The following is a 24,715-nucleotide window of genomic DNA, read 5'->3' on the forward strand; positions in this document are numbered from 1 at the left end:
TCCAAATGAAAACCTACAACTAAAAAGCCTTCACCTATTAAACTATTTTTCAAACCCAAATTACAATTTTCTCTACAACCCATGAAGACCAACCTGCAACCTCACTACCAAATTAGCTTCTGTGCATCTGTTCCCTCAAATTTTTCAATCCACAAATTCTAATCTCTCTCCCAGTCATTCAATCTGAGTCACTAAAACATTCACACGAGAAAATAAAAAGAAGGAAAAGAATGGAGTTTCATCTCCATCTCTACTTATGCCTTTCTCTTGGAAACTAGAATTGGGGTCTGCAATTCTTCACAAAGGCAATGGTCTCAGTCCCTTCTCCTCTAAAATGACATAGTTTTGCACCGAGACTCCATCTAGGCCAAAGACACAGACTTTATCAATCCAATTAATCACTTTAGGTGTCGTATGGCACCAGCCTCCTTCTTGTTCAATTCAAGCTCTGCAATCTACACTGCACTGCACAAATCAAATTTTAATACTTTTCCACTTTTGGGGAATCTCTGAATATGTAAGCCGGAAAGAGAATGGAGCATTCATAATCTAAAGACTACAAAAGCCATTTGGCTTAGGACACCTTATACTCAAAGCATGGCTATGGAGCTCACAGATTATAAAGACCATGGAAGAGAATGCCTTGTATAGGAAGCAAAATGTAGATTCCTTTACTTCTCCTAAAGGACCCTCCTCTTTAATTAACCAGAGTGACACCAAAACTCAAGGCTGTTGGCCTTCCTTTCCATAGTGGCTCTAATGATTTTGCTTTGCTCTGGCCAGTCTAGTGGCTTAAGATGAATCCCCGGTAGAGAGGGTTCTAATGCTTTGAGCTTCAAGCTCAAAAACTACATCGAAAAGTCAATGTTGCTGCCTTTGCTATTTCCGCTTTCTGGTATGTCAAAATGGAGAAATTTTTTTAAGTTTTTGACACCACAAAAAGGAAAAAAGACGATATGCACCAGGAAGGCTAGGTTCTTACACAATGGCAAGTGAGGACTTGCTCTTGCAAAAATGGCAGGTGATGACTTGCTTCTGTAAACGATACAGAAGAGAAAGGGTCGGACGGAGTTGGAGGTAAAGGTCGGTTAGGCTCGCATCGACACTGTCGGAAAGTCTAGAGGGGTGGTGTAGTGTGGTCGCATCCATTGGAGTGCTAGTGGGTTTGCGTGTGGTATGATGGAGTTGAAGGAAGAAGTGCTAGGACTCTAGTTTGGACTATCACTTATTATGATAAGGTAATCATAACCAATGTTTAAAATTTCTTTGATATGATGGATCCATAGAAATATCCAAAAAATCAAAGACAGATATGGAAATGGGTGGTGAAGTCTAAACTTCACCTTATATAGGAGAAACTCTTAAGTTTAGGCTAAAATCGACAATTATCATTGATATTTCTAACACATATGTTAACTGTAGTAGAAACTATTATTTCTCGTCCAAACCAATGTTTGAATTTCCATCATTTTCATCGAAAGAAACCGACATCGATATCGATATTCGATATATCCGTCGATATTTCCATAAATTTACATATCGATATTTTCAACGATACCGATATTTTAAACATTGATCATAACATTATAATTGGATTAATTAGAGTCAAGTTCAAGGTAACTAATATCCTATAAAGTAAGACATAAGGTTGCACATGATAGAGTAATGGATGGACTCAACTACTTCAGCTCAGGTTTTGTGGGTGTCAACGTGATCTTTTGATAGCTGGGATACAATTAAGACAATTGCCCATATAAGGAGATGTCTTTGCTTACCAAAGAATTTATTTCATGAGGCACAAGGTCTATCACTAGTTGGAGATACGGTTCTGAGTAAGTAGAAGGCTTTCCTTGTGAACTAGTGTTTCTGAAGAACCTTGCAGGCTCATCATCTTCACCAACTAGCATGTCTTCTTTAGGTAATCATGTGAACCATGATCTTCTCTATCATAGCCATGTTGGGTTCATATTGATGTATATGTATGTATTGATGACAGAGCCAATGTTTATTGGAACACACGTTTCATTCTTATACATTTCAATGCTTGTAATCCATGTATGAGCTAACCCTATTCTATTTAGTTATAACTATTGGTATTAGAGTAAGGTTAGTCTCACTTGGGTTTCGTGTTTAAATTACCTTATCATTTTTTTTTGTTCTCAATGGGTTATCAAGTGTTTGCAGATTCATGAGCAAAGGTTATCAAAAGTCATTCAATTCATAAACAATTGTTTGTAGAAATCCATCAAAATGGGTCACTGATGAATATCATTTTAGTGTTGCAACATTGTGACTCATTAATCATAATGTACATCTATTTCTTTAAAAAGGAAAAGGAATATCTTGAATGGTTCGACTAAAGAGTCAAATACATGGTGTTTGGTAGATCGTTTAATAGGCTTTAATTCTTGTCCAAAGGCCAAAACTAAGAAACTATTCAATATTACAAAGGATAACCATGTATTTGGAACTACATTATTTGCAGGTTTCTACAGTAAATGCTTCTTGCTCAAAAGTGTTGCATTAAACTGTGTTTTATATAAATCCTTGTTGTTGAAAACTTATTTGATTAAGTTATCTTCTTCAATGAATCCAATTGCCATGAACTTTTCCTCCATTGAACCTCTCAACGGAGAGAACTTCAAGAAATGGAGGCATGATGTGGAGATAATCCTGGGCCTCATGGACTATGATTTGGCTTTGAGAGAAGAGGAACTAGTGGCAATCATAGCTAATAGCACAGTGGACTATCGGCACAAACATGAAAGGTGGGAAAAGTCAAATAGAATGTGCATTTTGGTGATCAAAAGGACCATAAGTGAATTTGTGAGAAGAAGCATCCCAATTTGTGAAAAAACATAGGATTTCCTAGCAGTAGTCGATACAAAGTTCAAGGTCTCTAAAAGGACAGAAGTGGGAACCTGATGACAACCCTCAACACTTTGAAGTTTGATGAATGCTCCATTGTAAGGAAACATATATTGAGAATGGTTGAGGCTGCAGCACACTGAAGGATTTGGAGGTTGTGGTTGATAATAACTTTATGTTCATATGGCCCTAAACTCACTCCTTGAGAGTTATGAATGCCTAAAAACCTTCTACAACACCCAAAAGGAAACCTGGAGTCTGAATGAGTTGATTTCGATATGTGTTCAAGAGGAATGTAGAATGAAGAAAGGAAAAAATGGGGCAGTGAACCTAGTGAAGATTGACAATGTCAAGAAGGGAGCATTCAACTTTGGTAAGCCTTATAAACCCTCAAACTTCACTAACTATGCTGATCGTGATTCTCCATCCTCCTCTAAAGGATCTCAAGGTTATAAGGGAAACATAAAAAATGTCAAATGTTATTTTTGCGAAGGCTATGGTCATTTGAAACGAGATTGTGAAAAATGTAAAAGATGGCCAATTAAGAAAGGTAAATTTTTTGAAAGTGTTTTTGTTTGTGTTAATGTTAATCTTGTGGAAGTCTCTCTAAATTATTGGTGATTTGACATTGGTTGTTTAGTGCACATTACCAATTCCTTGCAAGGATTCACTAGAAAAATCACAACAAGAAATGAAATTTATCAAGTTCACGTAGGAAATGGGAGTAAAGTAGTTGTGGAAGAAATAGGCACCCTTAAGCTGAAGTTGTCGACTGGTTTTGTTTTAGAATTACTTGATGTTGTTTATGTACCTTCTTTAACAAGAAGTTTAATTTCTGCTTCTAAGCTTGTAAGGACTAGTTACACTTTTATCTATGATGATGAAAGTGTAAATATTTTCAAGAAAAATAATTTGAATCACATGGTTGGAGATTGTTTCTTGAATAATGATCTATAGTTATAATTGGAAGAATTGGAGTCAAATTCAAGGTAACAAATATCCCTATAAAGTAGGACATAAGGTTGCACGAAACTAATAATACTGATCAAACGAACGAAGTTGCTTTGATACGTTATTCCCAACAATCAGATTTTTTTCGAGACCCAATCAAAGGCTACATGACACACCCCGACTAGAGTCGAGGCATGCTGGGCGTCACCCGAAGGTGACATGACCAAAAGTGTAAGTGATGTAAAATGTGAATTAATTAAAACCGAAAATAGAACTTTTGTAAACTAATAAAGTGAGTGCGAAGTATTGGGTAGAAACCATAGAATACAAATATTTAGAGTATAGACGACAAAAGAGTGTGCAGTCAAACCTAGTTAAGTACTTAATACACAACAGGAACAGTTCCTGCATTTAAGTAAAGATATGTCAGAACCGTCAGAGATTTCTCGTATGCCACAGAGAGTTCAGCTATCTAAGACCTAGAGGGGCGAAAAAAAACAAAAGGGTGAGTGGGCAAAAACAAAGGTTTATAAAACACATTTATTTTCTGAACATACTAATCCCTCCCAGTAAAACATGTACAGTTTCCAGAAAATCATACTACGTATAAGTATGAAATCAAATGCAAATCAACAATAATTCCATAAATATGCCAATCACAATATCTCAATAGTAGCATAATAAAATCAGATGATCATCAATCCATGCTAGCACACAAGTCGAAGTCGCTTAATGCAACATGTACGACTGAATTGATGCTCATCAATCCATGATAGCACACAAGTCAGAGTTGCCTAATGCAACCTGTACGACAGGATTTGGTGTAATCATAATATACGCTATAAAGCTACAATCACGTGAAGACTGGCGTTATTCGCGATCACATACGAGTCGGCGTTGCCTATTGCAACATGTACGACAAGATGTTGGAGTTGCCTATTGCAACATGTATGACACGATTGGCACTTACTTGGATCTAAGGCAAGCGTGTGGTGCGGATGTGAACATACACCTGAAAGACTGGTTCTGGCCTTAGGCAAGCACTAACATTAGCTGCATCAATGATAAGCAAACTACATAAATATAAGCATGCCATAACGATTCAATAATTCTAGTCAACATAATAACCTTACTTACGCATCCCGTAGTATTATTTTAGCATTTCACAATTGCACAACATTTCTTATAACATTATTTAATCATGGCATAATAGGCATGAATCAATTCAAAAGCATTTGTGGAAACTATAAAACTTTATATATCATATTATAAAAACAAATGCCCACTCACTGGTACGTGGTTGGATCGTAGCTTCCTAGCCTCGCTTGTCCTCGTACCTCCTCAGGGTAATTTTCACCTAACGGCGTTAGAATATTCCGTTAACTTTAACAGAATATTCCCCTTCTTTTTTGGTCTTCCTTCGCCGTCCGTCGCCGTCATTTGGTTTCTCGAAAACTGGGGAAATCTCGTTGGTTTCTCTTAAATGTCCAAAAGATGGACGAAAGTGGATCAAAAATCCACTCAACACTCTCAGCCTTACTTTCGTTGTCTCAAACTCGAGGGTCTCCTCATCGACTCCATTTCAAGACTAGGCTACTGGCCTCAGGGAGTCACCTAGAAGCTTCCAAGACTTCTAAAACCATGCAGCATGATCGGAAACACATCGCAGTAAAACCCAACGAGTCGGAGCTTCCAAGTTGATGAGTCAAAACTCGATCATTTTCATATCAACTTGTACGACCGGATTTGTGGGTCCGAGTTGAGTGTGATGGTGGTGTTTTTGGGTTTGATCTACAAGTTTTGATGATGGTGTGTGTGCCTTACAGAAGGGAGAGAGTCACAAGCGAGGGAGAGAGAGAAGGAGAAGGTGAGAAAGAGAGGGAGACAGCTTTCTCATTAAGCAGGGAGGAGAGAAAGTGATATGATTAGTGGAAAAGAAAGAAAATCTGATTGGGTGAGGGAATTGAGGACATGAACTGATTGGTGAGGGAAATAAGTACACTGGTCAATTTTAAAGAAGAAAAACGATAAGGTTTTCAGATTTTGTACAGTAAGTCGTACACAAAAATCTGTCACCTTATCAAAAACAGTGTTTCCAACACTAATAAATTAACACACGCGTGTACAACTCTACCTGTTGTTAACGTACTTAACTGTGCATAACTTTTTCGTTACATATCCGATTTGGGTCTAATTCATGCTTACGCAATAATAACAATCAGTACTAATTAATTACAATAACAAGAAAAACAAATTAAAGCCAAATAACCACGTCCATATCACTTTGCCCGCAACGGCATAATTGTCAATTTACACACTCGGGGAGAAAATTGCATGGGGAAATTAGGGACGGGTCATCACAATTTACCCCCTTAAGAAAATTTCGTCCCCAAAATTTCAGCACTACTAAAGATCATAATTAAAGAACAAACGTGGATAAAGATCCTGCATACGCTCATTTGTTTCCCAGGTAGCTTTCTCAGCAGAGTGATTTCTCCATAAGACTTTCACCATGCGAACGGTCTTGTTCTTGAGAACTTTGTCTTTCCAGTCAAGAATCATCACTGGAACCTCATCATAAGTCAAATCTGGATTAATCTCTAAAGATCGAAGAGGAATCACATGTGACGGATTAGAGACATATCTCCGTCACATGGACACGTGGAACACATTATGCACTATTGACAACTCTGGAGGTAGATCCAGTCAGTAAGCAGTCAAGAATCATCACTGGAACCTCATCATAAGTCAAATCTGGATTAATCTCTAACGACTGAAGAGGAATCACATGTGACGGATTAGAGATATATCTCCGTCACATGGACACGTGGAACACATTATGCACTATCGACAACTCTGGAGGTAGATCCAGTCAGTAAGCAACTTCACCAATTTGCTTAATGATCTGGTATGACTCGATGTAACGATGGCTTAGCTTTCTTTTCTTCACGACTCGTACAACGCCTTTCCATGGCAATAGCTTTAAGAATACCTAATCTCCAACCTTATATACTATGTTGGTCGAATGTCTATCTGCTATAATCTTTTGCCGATCCTGAGTTGCTTTCAGGTTAACTTTTATCACCTGAATGTTCTGTGTCATCTCATCTACGATTTCATGACTAACTAAAATTCTTTCACTGACCTGGGACCAACATAAAGGTGTATGACATGGTTTCCCATAAAGCACCTCAAATGGCGACATACCAATGCTGGAGTGAAAGTTATTGTTGTGGGCGAATTCTATCAAAGGTAAGTGTTTGTGCCATGCATCTCCGAACTGCAAGACTGAAGATCTCAGCATGTCTTCCAACATCTGAATAGTTCTCTCTGATTGCCCATCGATTTAAGGATAATAGGCGGTGTTGTAGAGTAATTTTGATCCTTGTACTCTGGAGGTGTGAATCTAGCCTTAAATATACGCCTGAAAACATCCTAATTCATGGCATCTTGAGCAGACAACGGGTGTGACTCCTGAGCCCACCATGATCCAGCTCCCAGACGGAAGAACCAAGTCGCTGTCTCGACCCATCTTTCCTCTGAAAGATTCCCCTGTCGCTGCATAACTCGGAAAGTCTTCTCAACATGGTCGATCTAAACCTTGGATTTCTCAGGTCCCTCATTGCCAAAGAAATTATTTATCTAAAGATAGGATACGGTCTCTAGGGTAATCTTTTGGGGAGGATGAAGTGTGGACTAAATGACGCTGGTGGTCCTCATTAAGTTGCCCAAAATCGGGAAAGTTAGTCTTAGAAGGGACAGGTAGAGCTCCATGAGGGATGCAGGACTGCCAAAACCTATGCTCTGATACTAAACTGACACACCCCGACCGGAGTCGAGGTATACTGGCCGTCACCCGAAGGTGACATAACTAAAAATGTAAGTGATGTAAAAATATCGAAACTAGAACTTATGTAAACTAATAAAGTGAGTGCGCAATATTAGGTAGAACCCATAGAATACAAATATTCAGAGCACAGACGACAAAAGGGTGTGCAGCAGAAACTAGTTAAGTACTTCATACATAACAGGAATAGTTCCTACATTTCATTATAGATATGTCAGAACCGTCGGAGATTCCTCGTATGCCACAAAGAGTTCAGCTATCTAAGACCTAGAGGGGCGAAAAAAGCAGAAGGGTGAGTGGGCAAAAACAAGGGTTTATAAAACACATTTATTTTCTTAACATACTGACCCCTTGCTGTATAACATGTATAGTTTCTAGAAAATCATACTACATATAAGTATGAAATCAAATGCAAATCAACAATAATTCCATAAATATGCCAATCACAATATCTTAACAGTAGCATAACAGAGGTTGGAGTCGCCTAATGCAACTTGTACGACTGAACTGATGCTCATCAATCTATGCTAGCATACAAGTTGGAGTCGCCAAATGCAACCTGTACGATTGAACTGATGCTCATCAATCTATGCTAGCACACAAGTCGGAGTTACCTAATGCAACTTGTACTACAAGACTAGGTGTAATCATAATATACGCTTTAGTGCTACAATCATGTGAAGACTAGCGTTATTTGCGGTCATATACGAGTCGGAGTTGCCTATTGCAACTTGTACGACATGACAAACACCTACTTGGATCCAAGGCGAGCATGCGGTGCGGATGTGAACATGCACGTGAAAGACTGGCCCTAGCCCTGGGCGAGCACTAACACCTGGTGTAGCAATGATGAGCAGACTACATAAATATAAGCATGCCATAACAATTCAATAATTCTAGTCAACATAATAAACTTACATACGCATCCCGTAGTATTATTTTAGCATTTCACAATAGTACAACATTTCTTATAACATTATTTAATCATGGCATAATAGGCATGAATCAATTCAAAAGCATTTGTGGAAACTATAAAACTTTATATATCATATATATAAAAACAAATGCCCACTCACTGATACGTGGTCGGATCGTAATCTCCTAGCCTCGCTTGTCCTCGTACCTCCTCGGGGTAATTTGTACCTAACAGTGTTAGAATATTTCGTTAACTTTAACAGAATATTCCCCTTTTTCTCCGGTCTTCCTCTGCCGTCTGGTTCATCGAAAATTGGGGAAATCTCGCTGGTTTCTCTTAAAAGTCTAAAAGGTGGATGGAAGTGGATCAAAATCCACTCGACACTCTCGGCCTTACTTTCGTTGTCACAAACTCGAGGGTCTCCTCATTGGCTCCACTTCAAGACTAGGCTAATGGCCACGGGGAGTTAACTAGAAGCTTCCAACACTCCCAAAAATGTGCAACACGGCCTGAAACACATCGCAGTAAAACTTACTGAGTCGGAGCTTTCGAGTCGACGAGTCAAAACTCAATCATTTTCGAATCGGCTTGTACAACCGAGTTCGTGGGTTCTAGATGAGTGTGATGGTGGTGTTTTTGGGTTCGATCTGCAAGTTTTGATGATGGTGTGTGTGTGTGTTGCAGAGGGGAGAGAGTCACGAGCAATGGAGAGAGAGAAGGAGAAGGTGAGAGAAAGAGGGAGACAGCTTTCTAATTGGGCAGGGAGAAGAGGAAGTGATCTGATTGGTGGAAAAGAAAGAAAATCTGATTGGCTGAGGGAATTGAGGAAATGAACTGATTGGGGTACACGGGTCAATTTTAAAGAAGAAACACGGAAGGTTTTCAGATTTTGTATAGTAATTCGTATACAAAAATCCGTCACCTTATAAAAAATAGTGTTTCCAACACTGATAAATTAACACACGCGTGTACAACTCTACCCATTATTAACGTACTTTAACTGTGTGCAATTTTTTCGTTACAGATCCGATTCAGGTCTAATTCATACTCACACGATCGTAACAATGAGTAGTAATTAATTACGATAATAAGAAAAACAAATTAAAGCCGAATAACCATGTCCATGTCACTTTGCCCACAAGGGCATAAATGTCAATTTACACACTCGGGGAGAAAATTACATGGGAAAATTAGAAACAGGTTGTCACACTACATACGCGCTCAAAGACATTAAACAATTACTTGGAAACTCTTTGAAGCAAATGCGCATTCCCCTCTTTTTTTGGACCAAATAGACAAAACTTTTTTTTTTTTTTTTGATATTTCTGAACAGATGAAAATAATATTCATAAATTGGATGTGAAAAAACACAAAATTCACAATTTCGAATTATACAAAGAAAAAGAGAAAAGAAAGCGTGAAAAAAAAAAGATGAGGACGAAAAAGAAGAAGACAAAAGAAAGGAGAGAGTGTGTATACAAATAGCGGAAGCTTGGGATAGTATTTTACTTGCTCAAGTAATGAGAGGTTTTTTGTTAGCAACCCAATCAATTCTTAGAAAATATTATATTACCTTCAGTGATAATAGTTAAAAAATATTGTCGGTGTACTACTAATAATCTAATTCAACTCAAGTTTTGTGGGTGTCAACGTGATCTCCTGATAGCTGGGATACAGTTAGGATGATTGCCCATGTAAGGAGATGTCCCGCTTACTAGAGAATCCATTCCATAAAGCACTAGGGCTATCACTAGTTGGAGATATGGTTCTAAGTAAATAGAAGGCTTTCCTTGTGAACTAGGGTGTTATAAAGAACCTTGCAGGCACATCGTCTTCACCAACTAGCATGTCTTCTTCAGGTAATCTCATGAATTATGATCTTCTCTATCGTAGCAATGTTGGGTTCATATTGGTGTGTGTGTGTGTGTATATATATATTGTTGACAAACCCAATGTTTCTTGAAATACAAGTTCCATTTTTATACCATTTCAATGCATGTAATCCACGTACGAGCTAACCCTATTCTATCCAGTTATAACAAGAAGCACTACTGGGTTCTTTTTGTTCAGAAGGGGGAAAAGCCAAGGAAGGGGAGGCTGCGGAAAAGGTTAATCGTTGAGGGCTACTGAAGCTAATAATTTCTCTTTTGAAAGGTTAGGGTTATTGCTGCTAATGGCTGCGAAAAGAAAAAAAAAGAAATAATAAAAGAGAAGGCACTGAAACTTCTGGGGGAGGAGGATGAGTTTCAGTCAGCAGAAACTAAAAGCGGCTTGGGGTAGGTCACGGTCAGCACAAGGAAATATTTAAAAAAAAAAAACGACAAAAGGACTGGTTCAAAAAGGTGTGGGCCTTCGCCCCTCCTTTTAGGCTGGATCTTTTCTTTGTGCCCAATTCTTGATTTGACTTTGGGCCTAACAAAAAATGAGTGCCCAAGGCATGCGCTCTTTGTAATGGAGCTGTCCAAATTTTTGGGTTGATTACTTCCATCAAACAAAAAAGGCATGTGGGCCTAGCAGCCAAACAAAGAGAGTTTGGGCTGCCACTTAAAATAGAATAGGTGGAACTTCGGTCCTTCGGCACCTCGACAAAAATTAAGGCACCTCTTTCAACGACTTTCTTCACTCAGAGACTTGGAGGAACTCCCACTATAAACTACTACACTTCAGTACCCTGAAGTTTCGTGATTACTCAATGACGTAGGATTTTACAAATCCCCAACTGAGAAGCTTTTCTCACTCGAGAACTTATGGGAGCGCACTGTTTGTATCATACTTCACCAATCCTGAAACTACCGAGCATCGATCAACTTCATACCTTCAGGGACCCGCTGAAGGGTTCATGTTGTGGCACCCTTACTGAAGCACATGAGTTTCTTTCCAATCAAGAGACCAATCACCACATGGCACACGTCAACATTAGAATAAAGCTCCTAGAGTCCCATCTCGACTGCGGATAAAAGCATGCAACTCTTGTCGACTGTAAAAGAAGATTATTTTCCTACAGTTAATCCCTAATGTCATTATTGTACTAAAACTCATCATTAAAACTCACTAATGATGATTATGCTTGAACCTATGTATTGGTAAACTCCACTATTAATGAGAAGTCCTCTACCCTCGTGGTCGTAGCCCAACTTAGGGTGAATCATGTACATCATGAGTTTGCTTCCCTATCTTTATATTTCTACGTATTTACCTACACTTAGTGGCTAGAGCAACCATGCGAAGGTTACAAACTTGATACTTTAAATTGTTCTAAAGTCTCATCGATTTTGTGTATCAACAACATCCATCACCGAACTCATCTTCAGGGCGAGAATGCCCTTCAAGCCTTCGTCTCTCACAGTAGAAACACATTCAAAAGCTTTTCATAGCTAACCCATGATAGGGTTTCCATCATCTCCATTTACACCCCGCACCCTCTTCAGTGGGAACCTTAAATCAATCTCCAACAAGACCTTCACAAGCAACCTATTCAGACCATTCAAAGTAATCTCATCCACTTTCATAGAGACCCCCGATTGCTTGAGTGATACCCTTGATAATATCAACATCCTTGTATTGGATAGGAATTCGTGGGAGCCTAACCCAGAGATGGAATTCGCTGATGAGTTCTCATCCTCATCAGCGAAGTCCACCGCAAAACACCTATGCTCAAAGTGGTCAAAGGAGACAGTATTCTTCATACCATGTTTCCATATTAGGCCAAGCTTCCTCTTGATGACACGGGCATCGACTGGCCACTCAAACATATTCCCCGTTAGTACTCTACTTCTCATCTGATCAACGTTGATGGCTGAGAACAAGCCAGTTTGAACTCTAGTAATTCCCAAGTTTTTATTCGACTTCTGCAATCAAATCAACCTCCTCCGTGTCGTGTTTGATCTCTCCATTCGGATATCAAGAGAATGTTACAATGCTTTCGGGTGTAGAAAATCCATCATGCGTTTAGAGAAGCTAATTTGGTGGTGGATGTATTGAACAATCAAATCATTCTTCAATTATCGAAAGCTTAGCAGACAATTGAAAACAAAATCCGAAATTCCCAATTGCTCATTGTCAAAAATGATTCCTAGTACAACCTACACATATCAACCTGTCCTAAAGCTTCAAAAGCAGAGGCAAGAAGAAGAAAAAAAGTACGATGCACGATTTCTTTGAACACTATTGGGTGGAACAAAATGTTAACATGGGGTAAAAACAAAATCAAAATGACCTTGGCCGCGTGGTGATAGCTCCGGTCTTGAAAACCAGCATAGTTATCTTTCTTTGAGCAAGAGTTGCTAAACTGAAGTCACAGCTATGTCTCATCTCATGTTCCGCATTTCTAAAGTCTTCAAGAGAAAGAAAACATTTTCATTTTCGATGTCAACATTCTCTTCGCTGAAGCCAATCCTACAATTCTCTCGAGCTGAAATGCAATAAGAGAAAAACAAAAATATACTTAAATAATGGGTTTTTCCTTATTCACTGGCCCGAAACCAAACAAGCGAGCAAAATAGAGAATCTAATTCATGTTCACTACATCAGGGACGGTAGAAAAGGCAACAGGAGATTAACACAATTTCATCATATCGTTCAGACTCACATCATGATGTTAGGCAGTTTCTTTATTCAGTTGATGAACTGTGCCAGTTTCTAATATAACGGATCACTGAGAAGTTAAACATTCAAAACTCCTAGCAAGTTAAACAACTACCCTATCTCATCCTCACAATCAAAGAACGATCCAGCACACTTTTAAGAAATATTACCCGAAGGAGGTCAAATTGAGAAAAGAGCACCGTGCATGCCATGTCATTGGACCCATCAAGCATATTAACAACCTGCAATTAAATAAAAAGAGCGTTTTGGTTCAAGAAAAGAAGAATATGACTGTATCTCAAAATGAATTATATAAAGTATCAAAAGACAGACGCTTCATCATTATTATTTTTTAATTTGGTAGCTCTCCAGTTGAGCTTCTTAAAGAGGACGACTATTTGTATCGCGCTCACCTCAGGGTAAAATTCCTTTCTCTCAGGCAGAGAATATAGGATTAAATTCTGAATGCCACGAATCTACTCACAAGAGAATAATCGTATGTCAGCAAAGAGGCTCAAAATACTGATTTTAAACTTCAGCAAAATACTTTCCAAGTTAAACAACAATATCCAAAATGGAAGGACACAATATCATCAGCATTTGGACAAGAAAATTATGCTCAAAGCAGTCTAAAGAACCTTATATCTGTGGTAAAAATGTGATCTCTCAGTGTAAAGCATTATCTTCTGCTTTCCTTCAAAGAACCAAACCCGTGCACAAGAAATATCACTTTGCTCTGCATATCTAAGGAGCCATGGAAAATTTACTGCGTCACTGCATTTACGACCGCACAACCATCACAACATAAATAGGACAGGTTCTTACTCATGAAGTAAACAGAAGGACGCACTCTGTGACTTCAAAAAGTTCCGAACTCGAACATATTCAAAGTAAGAACTGATAAATATCATAATCCCACCCTGAACGAAAGTTTCAAAGGAAAGATATCATGAAATATTCCAAGGATCATTCAAGGACAATTTAAACAAAAATTTATTGAAATTTGCAATTTTAAAATTCTTAGGCCTCAAATAATTACCTCAACAGAATCTTTTTACCTTTGGGAAGACCTGAAAACAGAAAAACACCAAACATCTCAAAATCTGAATAAGAAGATGGAAAAAAAAATAAAGCTAAACTCAAACAGTCAAGCGCAGTGTTAATTTCAACTTATCAAGATGCAGCAAATTCAATGATGTGGGTAGGAAATGGGTTAAGATATGGGATTTTTTTTTTTCTTTCAAAAAAGACTAAATTTATATCAGCAACTTTTCATATTCTCTTCCAACTTCAAGTACAAGTTGTTATAGGTAATACAAACATTTGTCCCCGTCTTCCTAAAAGGCGAGGCACAAAATTATTTAGGGTAGTCCTTCCGCACACCCATCTTACTTCTCACACCCCTCTAATTTTCAGCCGTCGGATCAAATGAATTGAACAATATCAACGCCCAAAAATTAACAAGGGTGTGTGGGAGGTAAAAATGGGTGTGCGAATAGCACTATCCATTATTTATTTCCATAGATTTGAAAACACAAAAACTGCCGGAACTGTAACTTAAAAATTAAAACTTGATCTTTTCAAGAAATTAAGGGGTTGTTTGCTATCCTTCTTGAATTTTTTTGTTACTGAAACTAATGAGACCTTGAATTTAAGTAATTTAGCTACATTCATCATTTTTTGAAACAAAAATTGGATCCAAGGAGGATACCAAACAGGCCCTAACGAATTCTTCTACAAGATGGTTCTATCAAATTAATAACAAATTATCTAGCCACAAGTTATAGAGACCTTCTTTAATGAGTCTAACTATAGCAATTCAGAAATCAAATTATAATTGTTCAATAACAACAAACTATAAAGTCTCTTGCAATTAAGGAACCTCCTGGGGAACAGAAGAAACCTTCATAGTAAAATATTCAAAACGAGCATCATCAATATGTTGTATCGAATCTGCATCAAACCGCTGATAAATCTGTAAGGTCGAAAAGTAACAAAGTGAATTAGTTGATGAAGTTAATCCAGATCTGAAACAGAATTTAGGAATCAACCTAATTCCTTACACTTTAAGAAGAAACTAAGTACAGTGATACATATATTATATTTTTTTTCTCGGTAGCCCCATCCCCTAACATGATAAATATTCAAATCACACCAGGAAAAGAAAAGAACACTTCAGAGAGTCTCAATGTTGTGTGACCCATATTCCCAACAGGTTCTCAATGAATGAACCCAAAACATAAATCAATAAAGAACAAATCCACTGATTCCATGTTTTCATTTCAAATCCACCTTAACCACTTGGAAAGCCAATTATCAGTAACAAGAAAGAAAAAAGGAGCAGAACAGAAATTGACAATTTATTTAGACAGTACATTCAGCGTCCTATTTATGTGAAGAAAGGCAAATAAAGGATGACAAATGCCTCTAAGGAAATCAGAAGATAGATCGATAAGACCTCTAAATCAGAAAAGTTAATAGGTCCAAGAAACAAATAAACTCAACTTGAATGAGAACGGTCTTAAGTTTTGATGCTATTGTCATATGAGTCGAGAGAATAACTAGAATCTAGAAATTTCAAGTAATGAAATACAAACATGGAAACTAAATTAATCAGAACAAAACACCCCTTGGACATTAGTCACACGCAATGTTTTAAAAGACGCACCCCGAGGCGCGCCTAGACGGCTCTAGAGGTGGGGCGGGAGTGATAATGCCTCTGCCCAGTGGGAGTGGGCGAAAACTCACCGAGGCGTTGTTGAGGCGAGACTAGGCGGCTAAGGCGCTCCTAAAGGCGGTTGGCAAGCGTTCCCAGATCCATCCGCGACCCAAAATCGAAGTCAACTGCTCTGTTTTCAAGCTCTGCCATCTGGGTTTAGGGTTGCAGGCTGTGCGGCGTCTTCACGAGGAAGACGACCGCGAAGGAGAAAGATTTTTTGTTTTTTTTTAAAGACTTGGTCCAAAACGACGTCGTTTTGGCCAAGTCTTTAGTCGTTTTGGACCAAGTCTTTAATTTTTTTTAAATGACTTGGCCCAAAACGACGTTGTTTTGGCCAAGTCTGTTTTTCTTTTATTTTTAAAACCCCAAGAGTCTCTGTTTCCTCTGTTTTTCTCACCTGTTTCCTCTGTTTTTTTCAGCAATCCTCTATTATTTAAGGTCCCGTAAGGCTTCGCCTCATGCCTAGGCTGGGCTATCCCTCGGACGCCTCGCCCATGCCTCACGCTTTTAATACATTGGTCGCATGAGAGACAAAAGGTACACTATGAAATGCAATTGAAGGACGACATTCCAAATAAATGTGGGGGGATGCTCACAGAACCATATGCAGCTATTTTTCGTTTACCTTGTGTTATAATTCAAGTACAAACCACTTTGACCCATATATTTTCACTGGAAAAGAGTTGCATCAACACATCAGAGGGGGTAAAAGATACCACAAAACCATCCACAAATCAAGTGAAAAGAAAGTTTTATGAGGCATACCTGGCGGACTTGAAGTATCACTTTAGGAAGAATTCCTTCATGTTCATGTACCAGCTTCACCTATAGATATAACAAACTCAGTATTTTAGAATTTTTGCGTTCTGTGAACCATAAAATAAGCATTGCCAATCTGAATATTTTAAGGAAAACAGAAATTGAAGTTTTCCTTTTGCACTGTGTTGGCAAACAGCCATTTTATTTTAACTGATAGTTTTTTCATTAATTTCATGTTTTCTACTCATATCATTTAATCCATTGTACGACCAGTGGACAGCCCAGAATTATAGGAGGAGATATATAGCTATAATAGATTTCTTATAGTCCAAATCTATGCACTAACTAAATAGATAATTATGCTCTAAATATTTATTCTTAAACATACCTTCCCATGGTAATTATTACACTGCTTGCTGAACAAATTGTTAATATCTGCAGTAGAAAGCATAGGGTTAAAGGCTGATCAAGAACTGGAATATTGTCGATTATCTTATAAATTTGAATTTTTATCACGATTAACATCAATTTACAAGAAAGCAAAAGATTTCACAGTTACCATCAAAGAAAAGGAGAAATCTTACCCGGATTTGAATAATAACTCAAGAGTATTGTTTGCCTATAGAAATGTGCATATCCATCCAGGTACCTGACCATGAAAAACATTGTTGAGTTGGTCTTCATGACATGTGATATGGACCAGTATCTTCACAATCAAATTTCCAATCGGAATACAACGTTTGCATTGTGTATTCCACATCTTGAGATGTTCATATCAGTTTAGGTTGTATAGGAAGCACTTTGTTGTTGAATTATAAGCAGCGAGCTGATTAGTATTAGTGAATAAGCCATGTGTTTTTAATTGTGTATTCACTCGAGTGTAAGAATGCCAAGTGTAAGGCCATAAGATGTAAGGCTACGAATGCCATGTGTAATGATCCTAGTTATTAGCTAGATGAGTGGCTGAGATCACTTTGCAGAGAGAGAATGCAGCTGAAATTTTGTAACCATTATGTAGTGCTCATTTCGAGCATGGTTGGTACAAATACAATCAATGAGAGCATATTCCTCTGTGATTTGCAGAATGAAAGAAGGAACGACTTTCTGTTTTGTTATTTCTTTGATATTTTTTCTTCTTTGATTTCCATTCACTAAGCATAATTCGAATTACACTAACATTTGTTACTAATAGTGTGAGGGAGGAAACTAAGGATAAATTGCCACGCCTGGCACAAAACAGTGTTAATACTTGAAAAGATGGACAACAAAACATACCACGGTCTTATCCGCATGACATCAGTCCCATGCTGTTTAGATGGTATGCGGTTCAACTGTTCAACAGCAGACTTCAAAAAGTCCCAGTTCTGGATTTTTTTTAATCAGAAAATAGAAGATATAAATTTTGCAAGCACCACATATTTCAAGTAGATAATTGATCACACTATTACCTGCATCGTTACAACATCTGCATGATCAATAACTAGAACCTGCCACATCAAAGACATATACCTCCATCAATGGAAGGGAACCATTAAAGCATAGGAAAAAACCCCATGATAAGCATACAAGCATACTTCCAAACACTGACAGGTTGGTAAGATATATTACCTCTATGGAAGAAAGATAATCGACATCCTTTTCTTTGTTTAATTTAGCCTCATCAATTTTCTGCAAAAAATAGAGGTCTAGACTCATTATAATAGTTATAAAGGAAGTGTAAGCCAATCACAAACGTAAACAAATGACCAACCTCCAACCTTAGAATATATAGAGAAAGTCCACACGCCTTTATTTAGAAAAAAGTAATTCATTTTAAGATTCTTGCAAAGGAGTTGGTACCTTCAGTATGAAAGTTGGTTATACAAACTAGAGACAATTATATAATTATCAATTCTTTTTAGTTTCTTTCTTGGGAACCTTCTGTTTTCTAGTTGTTATTTAGAGGTGAGAAGGCTAAATGTGTCTTTTAACATATCTTAACTACTTTGATCTAAAAGAAAGTAATTTTCAGAAGACAAGCGTGTCTGCATATATTCAAATAATTATGGGAAATTAGGTAATCAACTGAAATATAAACGTGCAAGTAATACGTCTATTTCATAACAAGCCACCAGGGGAAAAATCAGACTAGGAACTTTGAAAGTGAAAACAAAGCTGATCACTTACTTTCAACAAACCAACTGAAGAAGCAACTATGATATCTGAGGTATAGAAATCACTGTACAACTTTATGCTCCTCCTACAAAGCAAAGATTAAAAATGAGTTGAAATTCCTATCTATGTCATCTCTTTTAAATGTCTGTCAATAAATTTTTTGAAAGAAAACAAAAATAGCATGAAATTGTAATACAAAAGTGAATATAACTTTTAGCCCTCTTTGATAACTCACTCTACATTCAACATAAGAACATCATAAAAGGATGCCTTCATAAGATTCTGGTATGATTCTTCGTTACTTTAACTAGTGATTCACAATTAAAAACTGATTAAAAAGACCTTTTCAGCCGTGAAGGGTTCATATGTAGCTAATGTTGCACTAGGGCCAAAAGATCCAAAACCTCAAAATTCCAATTACAGTTTTGCAAGATACAATGAAGCCATCCAAACCATTAATAGACAAATTGGTGCTCACAATATCACAATAGTTCGACATACACAGAAGAATGCTTCTAAAATGATTCAGTAAAATATTCAAGTGACGGGGGATAGACACTTGCATTGCTGGCCACTAATGTTGCACTAACTTAATAAGTACCCAAACCAGATTAAACAGATGACTTTTTGAACGGTTCATGTTGCGTAACCACTGTTCTAAAAGTCGGCCTAGGTGGCGCCTAGGCGGTGAGCGGTGGAGGGCCAATGTGATTTAGGCCAAAACGTTGATGGAAATCGTGGAGGGTTTAGGCAGCCACCTAGGTGCTCTAGGTGGTGGTAGGTGGTCACTGGCCAGACTAGGCGGTCCATGATTTTGAAAGAGTCAATTCTGCACTCTGTCGATTTTTACAGAATTGCAGACATAGCTTATCTTCATCTGCTCGCATTTGCATCTCTCGCCGTCACTGCATCGCCAGACTCATACCCCATCGCACCTGCACTACATCTTTGTGCCGTCTTGTGTTGCATCTCTCACAATCTCACCACACCAGGTTTGCATTTTTTTTTTTCTAATTATTTTTCGATCGTTATTTTTCTTTAGTTCTGATTTTGAAGGAATTTCATAGGAAGCACAAGAAGGCAGTGGGTTCACTTTTCTTTTTTCTTTTCGGGAAAAAAGGTGTTCACTTCGAGGCATCACCAGAGTTACCAATGTCAAAACATTTTCCCTATAAAATTGTTTCTCTACAACTCATTTATCCCATACAACTTTTTAAGAAAAAACAAAAAATATTAGTTGTATTGTTTCTGTTTTGCATTTTATCTATTCCAAATTTTCTAGACAAGTATAGTTTTTATTTATTTTATTTATTTTTTATTTTTTATTTTTAAGTTTAAATAGTCACTTATTTATACAATATATAATATATTTACTCAAATCTACCTAGGCGCTGAGCCCGAACCTGCAGCCCGACTAGCGCCTAGCATCTTTTAGAACCTTGAGGATAACCAATGTTCAGTATTAAGTCCCCCAATTTAAAATAGTTAGATTTTTTACATTGAATAAGTTCATTTCTTTCTTTCTTTCATTGAAGCCTAGTGTTAAATTGAATTTTGATTAGGTACATTATTTTGAATATATACATATGTGATAAACTGTAGGTCCTATAATAAAATACATCAGCATGCATATATGCGTTATGTACAATATACCTACAACCATTAATTACATATAGCTTTGCGCTTCTGTATATTTTACGAACAATGTATCAAATCACAAAACACTATAACTCTTCTAAACCCATTTCCAGAACCAAAACATCAACTGTTTGATGCTCACATTGTCTAAATTACGTTGAGGCTCAAAACTTACATGTTCAACCAAAGATATACTATAGATACTTAAATGGCCACAAGATAAATGCAAGTCAAATCTCACATGTAATATGTTTTCTTTAACTTTTCACATTGCATAGAAGATTACACAACACCCTTAGTAAAGCGACAATAAGAGAAACTATTCACTAGATCGTCTTTACTATATAAAATAAAAAATAAAAAAAATAAAAATTCTCAAATAGTTTATCACCGTTATAAGTTAAAGTAACTTACTTAGTGAACTTGATGCCAACCATGAAGTCATCCTTGCTATTTCCTCCAAAAAGTACTTGAAAATCACTAGGCTTTGATGACTTACGAGGTCTTACAATTTCCAGGTCCTGGCCAGCTGGTGTTATCTCTTTTTCGTCCTCTGGTGTTATCTCTTTTTCGTCCTCGTTGTCATCAGTTCCAAACTCTCTAGAAAATCGATCCATGTGCTCCACATTGACCTGAGAAAGCAAACATATGGTATTAAGAACAGGGTAAATATACCCAATATATATACCCAATATTGACGTCATTTTCTTTAATTAAAAGATAGAAATTTTATATTTTTATAGTTTTTACCCAACAATTTCCCAAACTCACTCACAGAATTGAATCTGAAACTGGGTTCTCTGCCCACAATCTTTGGGAGGTTCATATAGCGAATAGTAAATAGCTACCTTGAGGAATTGAACCCCAGACCATGTGGGAGCAAACCACGGAGATTCAACTAAACCCTCATTAATTGATAGATAAAGATGATAATGAGAATGCAAGTAAAACTCAGAAATATTAATGTAGATGTATTCATACAATGATTCTGGCAGAAATTTAGCATAAAGGTTGGAATGTTCTTTAGCAACTAAAGTAGTACTCCTACTTGAGAGGTCATAGCTAGTTTGGTAGATTTCTTATCCACTTGTTGTATTTCCTTCTTTTGTTTTAATAAATTTCTATCGTTTCTTCTGGAAAAAAAAGTTTACCAAGATGAATACTTGATAATTGAGCTTTCAAGGAACAAAATGTAACAATGTAGCTTCACTAAAAGCAATCTCAACAATCCTAAACATATCAACATCCAAAGAATAAAAGAGTATGCCCTTGGAAGTCATGTGTCATCATATAAAAACAAACTAACAATTGTATCCTTTGCATTCTTCTACATAATAAAGGATCTGTTTAAATGTGTGTGCGGGTAGAGGAGCTGCATATGAGATATGTCGGACAATACACATCCATGTAGAATGAACACTGGCTCTGTATATACTCAAGGGGACAACCACCCTCATAACATGGTGAAAGCCACCCAAAAGACTCAAACCTAAACTAGTGGGACTCATAAAGTACTAAATTCTTAGGTTCTATGTCCATAGGGTAACTGATCTACGTATTTTCTAGTGATTGCATGTTTGTGGGTATAACTCCTAAATCAAAGGTAACAGAGATGCCAGAAATTAAATAAATAAATGAATAAAATTGAAAGTTTCTAAAAAAAAAAAAAAAAATTGAACAAGGGTAGAAAGAGAAGCAATGTGCAGGGAGCTAGGTAAAAATAGTCCATGAAAGCGGGGTGGGATGGGCACAACCCTCGTCAAAACATAATAAAGGATTCAATCTGACCTACCTCACATAGTACCCTCGAGAAATCCTCAGATATTACTTTTACATACAACATTTGTTGAGATCGACCAGTGCATAAATTGTAGAAGAAAAGAAGAAAAAATGAAAAGATATACCTTGTGAGCTGAAGGAGTAAGTTGTATTAGCCTCTTAACAACATGGAGTGCAATGCTTGCCATTGGCAATAGGATCAAAACCTGATAAAGAAATAAAGCAAAACCTCTTCACTACGCATGCAAATTACAATATCTCAATTTGAAGATATATATTATTTTCTCCATACTAGAGATATGCATTTTGTTTCAAGAGATAACTTTACAAGCAGCATAATGATGATAAGATCCAAAAGTATAGCCATACAACGTCACAAAATCAAATTGCAACAACTACAATAAATAGAAAGTAGTTCATAGTCACCAAACCAAGTGTGCCTAAATTTAAAACACAAAGCTCATATAGGACCGCAAACAAGATATACACTAAATGGCTTGTACAAAAAAAGAATATATACTATTATATGAATGACGTTATAAAAAGGATAGACACTGTTATAAGGAATCCAAGTCCAGTATTTATCACAAGAACATCACACTTGTATACCTTAGGACGAGTAAATCCATGATCAAGGAAACTATCATCAGTAAGAATTTCATTACAAGCAGTTTCTCGAAGCTTGGACACTTTTGCATCATTCTTCGTTACAAGATCTCTAGTTTTGAAGATATGATTCAGCTGCATAATAATTAATTATTATAAGATGAGAAAATTTCTAAAATAGAACATAAAGATATTGACATTTTTCAAGGGCTAGGGACAAGCACGTACACACTGCATAATGTATGCATCCATGACATTTGAGTCTTCTTCAGAGCCTCTGTGATAAAAGGGTTTTTTGTTGCAATGCAATATATCCCGATAGTTGTTGACTGAGGGACATGTAGATATCGACATAACCACAAAATGCCCAAAATGAGTCAACCCATACTACAATTGTAATTTGTAAACTTAAGAAACTTCATGACCACAAAAATTTAGGATAAAGAGAAATAAATAAATAAAAGTAGAATACAAAATCTGGATAAACTATAAATAAATAAAAAAAGAAGATAAAATCTGGATAAACTACAAACCAGCAAACCTAACAGATGACACTTTGTTAAAATCTATACGTTTTTCCCATTCATTTGATATCAGGATAAAGATAAAAGATAAAAGATAAACCATAGGTAAGGTTACCAAAAATGACAAACCAATAGAAATTGTAAAGCTTTCTCCTCATACCACCCAAGACATGAAATGAATGTCTATATATAGAATTATTTTTCCGTATTAGTCTATCATACCCACTTCTTCCCGTATATTCGTTTCTGTACATAGGACATCTTTTACGATCAAGATCAATAAAGCCTCATGGAAGCTGAAATTCCATCAATGATGAAATAGGAACGAAATTCCACTACTTGCTAAAATCTATATGTTTTTCCCATTCCCTTTGATATCGGGATAAAGAAAAAAGATAAAAGATAAACCATAGGTAAGGTTACCAAAAATGACAAAGATATATTGAATGCTAGTACATCATCCCCACTTCTTCCTGTATATCCCTTACTGTACATATGATGTTTTTATGGTCAAGATCAATAAAGCCTCATGGAAGCTGAAATTCCACTAATGATGAAAAAGGAATGAACCACTACTTGCACTTTCAACTCAAAAGACAAGCCTAACCCTATAAGGTAAGAACAGTCTATTTCGATTTAGCCTAGAAGAGATTAATTTTCTTGTTCAGAAGCTCCATAAGAAAATGTCAGATAAAATAGGACAATTTAGCATTAAAATTCCAGTCGCATAATTATCAAGGTGTTTTTTTGGAATAAAGTTGGAAGATTGAACCCCACCAGCTCCCAAAAAATATATAATCATATCAACTATTTATGGTAGTAGGAATTGAGTAGGAACATTTCAAACTTAATGATATAGATAAAGCCATTACACTAACAAATAGCCAGTGCAAGTCAAATTGGGCACACTCACACAGGGAGAAGAATAATCTTTGTCTAGATGAATGAAAATCATTCCCTCCAGATCTGTTATAGACATCTAACCAGTGCTTATACAACTTTTGCTTCAGACCATAACAAGAATTGGGGTCGTCATCCTGAACATAATACCCAAAGCAAAAAAATTAAGGGGCATATTATGATTATAATTGTAGAAACTGCAGAACAAGAACAAATTCAATCAAAACAGCTCAAGGACTGTAATGCATAGCAATACAAACAAAATTGAGTCCATAATGAATTTGAAAGGACAGCGCAATCTTTTGTTTTCTTTTCTATGGAAAGAAGTCCACAACATATGGAGAAATTACAAATGTGAAACCCAAGTGCACCCTAGAAAGGAGTACTTGACTCCTAGAGGCGCCTCAGAACCTTAAAAACCGCATTTTATATGCAACTCTTAAACGTCGCAGAACAGAGCACAACAAAAC

The 24,715-nt window shown here is 36.9% G+C and overlaps 1 protein-coding gene across 1 annotated transcript; it reads right to left on the reverse strand.

The window, feature by feature from the left end:
* Nucleotides 1-12,605: 12,605 nt before the first annotated feature.
* On the reverse strand, nt 12,606-24,400 carry LOC103960595 (U3 small nucleolar RNA-associated protein 25; the record flags this gene model as incomplete). Its single annotated transcript, XM_048577089.1, has 19 exons — nt 12,606-12,993; nt 13,337-13,408; nt 13,580-13,642; nt 13,805-13,910; nt 13,992-14,096; nt 14,217-14,236; nt 15,070-15,141; nt 16,651-16,710; nt 17,033-17,079; nt 17,229-17,293; nt 17,920-18,008; nt 18,093-18,131; nt 18,253-18,312; nt 18,811-18,883; nt 20,851-21,068; nt 22,341-22,421; nt 22,825-22,956; nt 23,050-23,150; nt 24,259-24,400. Coding segments are annotated over 19 exons (1,620 nt in total), but the record flags the coding sequence as incomplete, so codon positions are not given.
* Nucleotides 24,401-24,715: the final 315 nt, after the last annotated feature.

The sequence above is a fragment of a genome, unplaced genomic scaffold, assembly GCF_019419815.1.
Source record: "Pyrus x bretschneideri cultivar Hongxiangsu unplaced genomic scaffold, Pyrus_bretschneideri_v1 Contig97, whole genome shotgun sequence".
NCBI classification, from domain to species: Eukaryota; Viridiplantae; Streptophyta; class Magnoliopsida; order Rosales; family Rosaceae; genus Pyrus; species Pyrus x bretschneideri.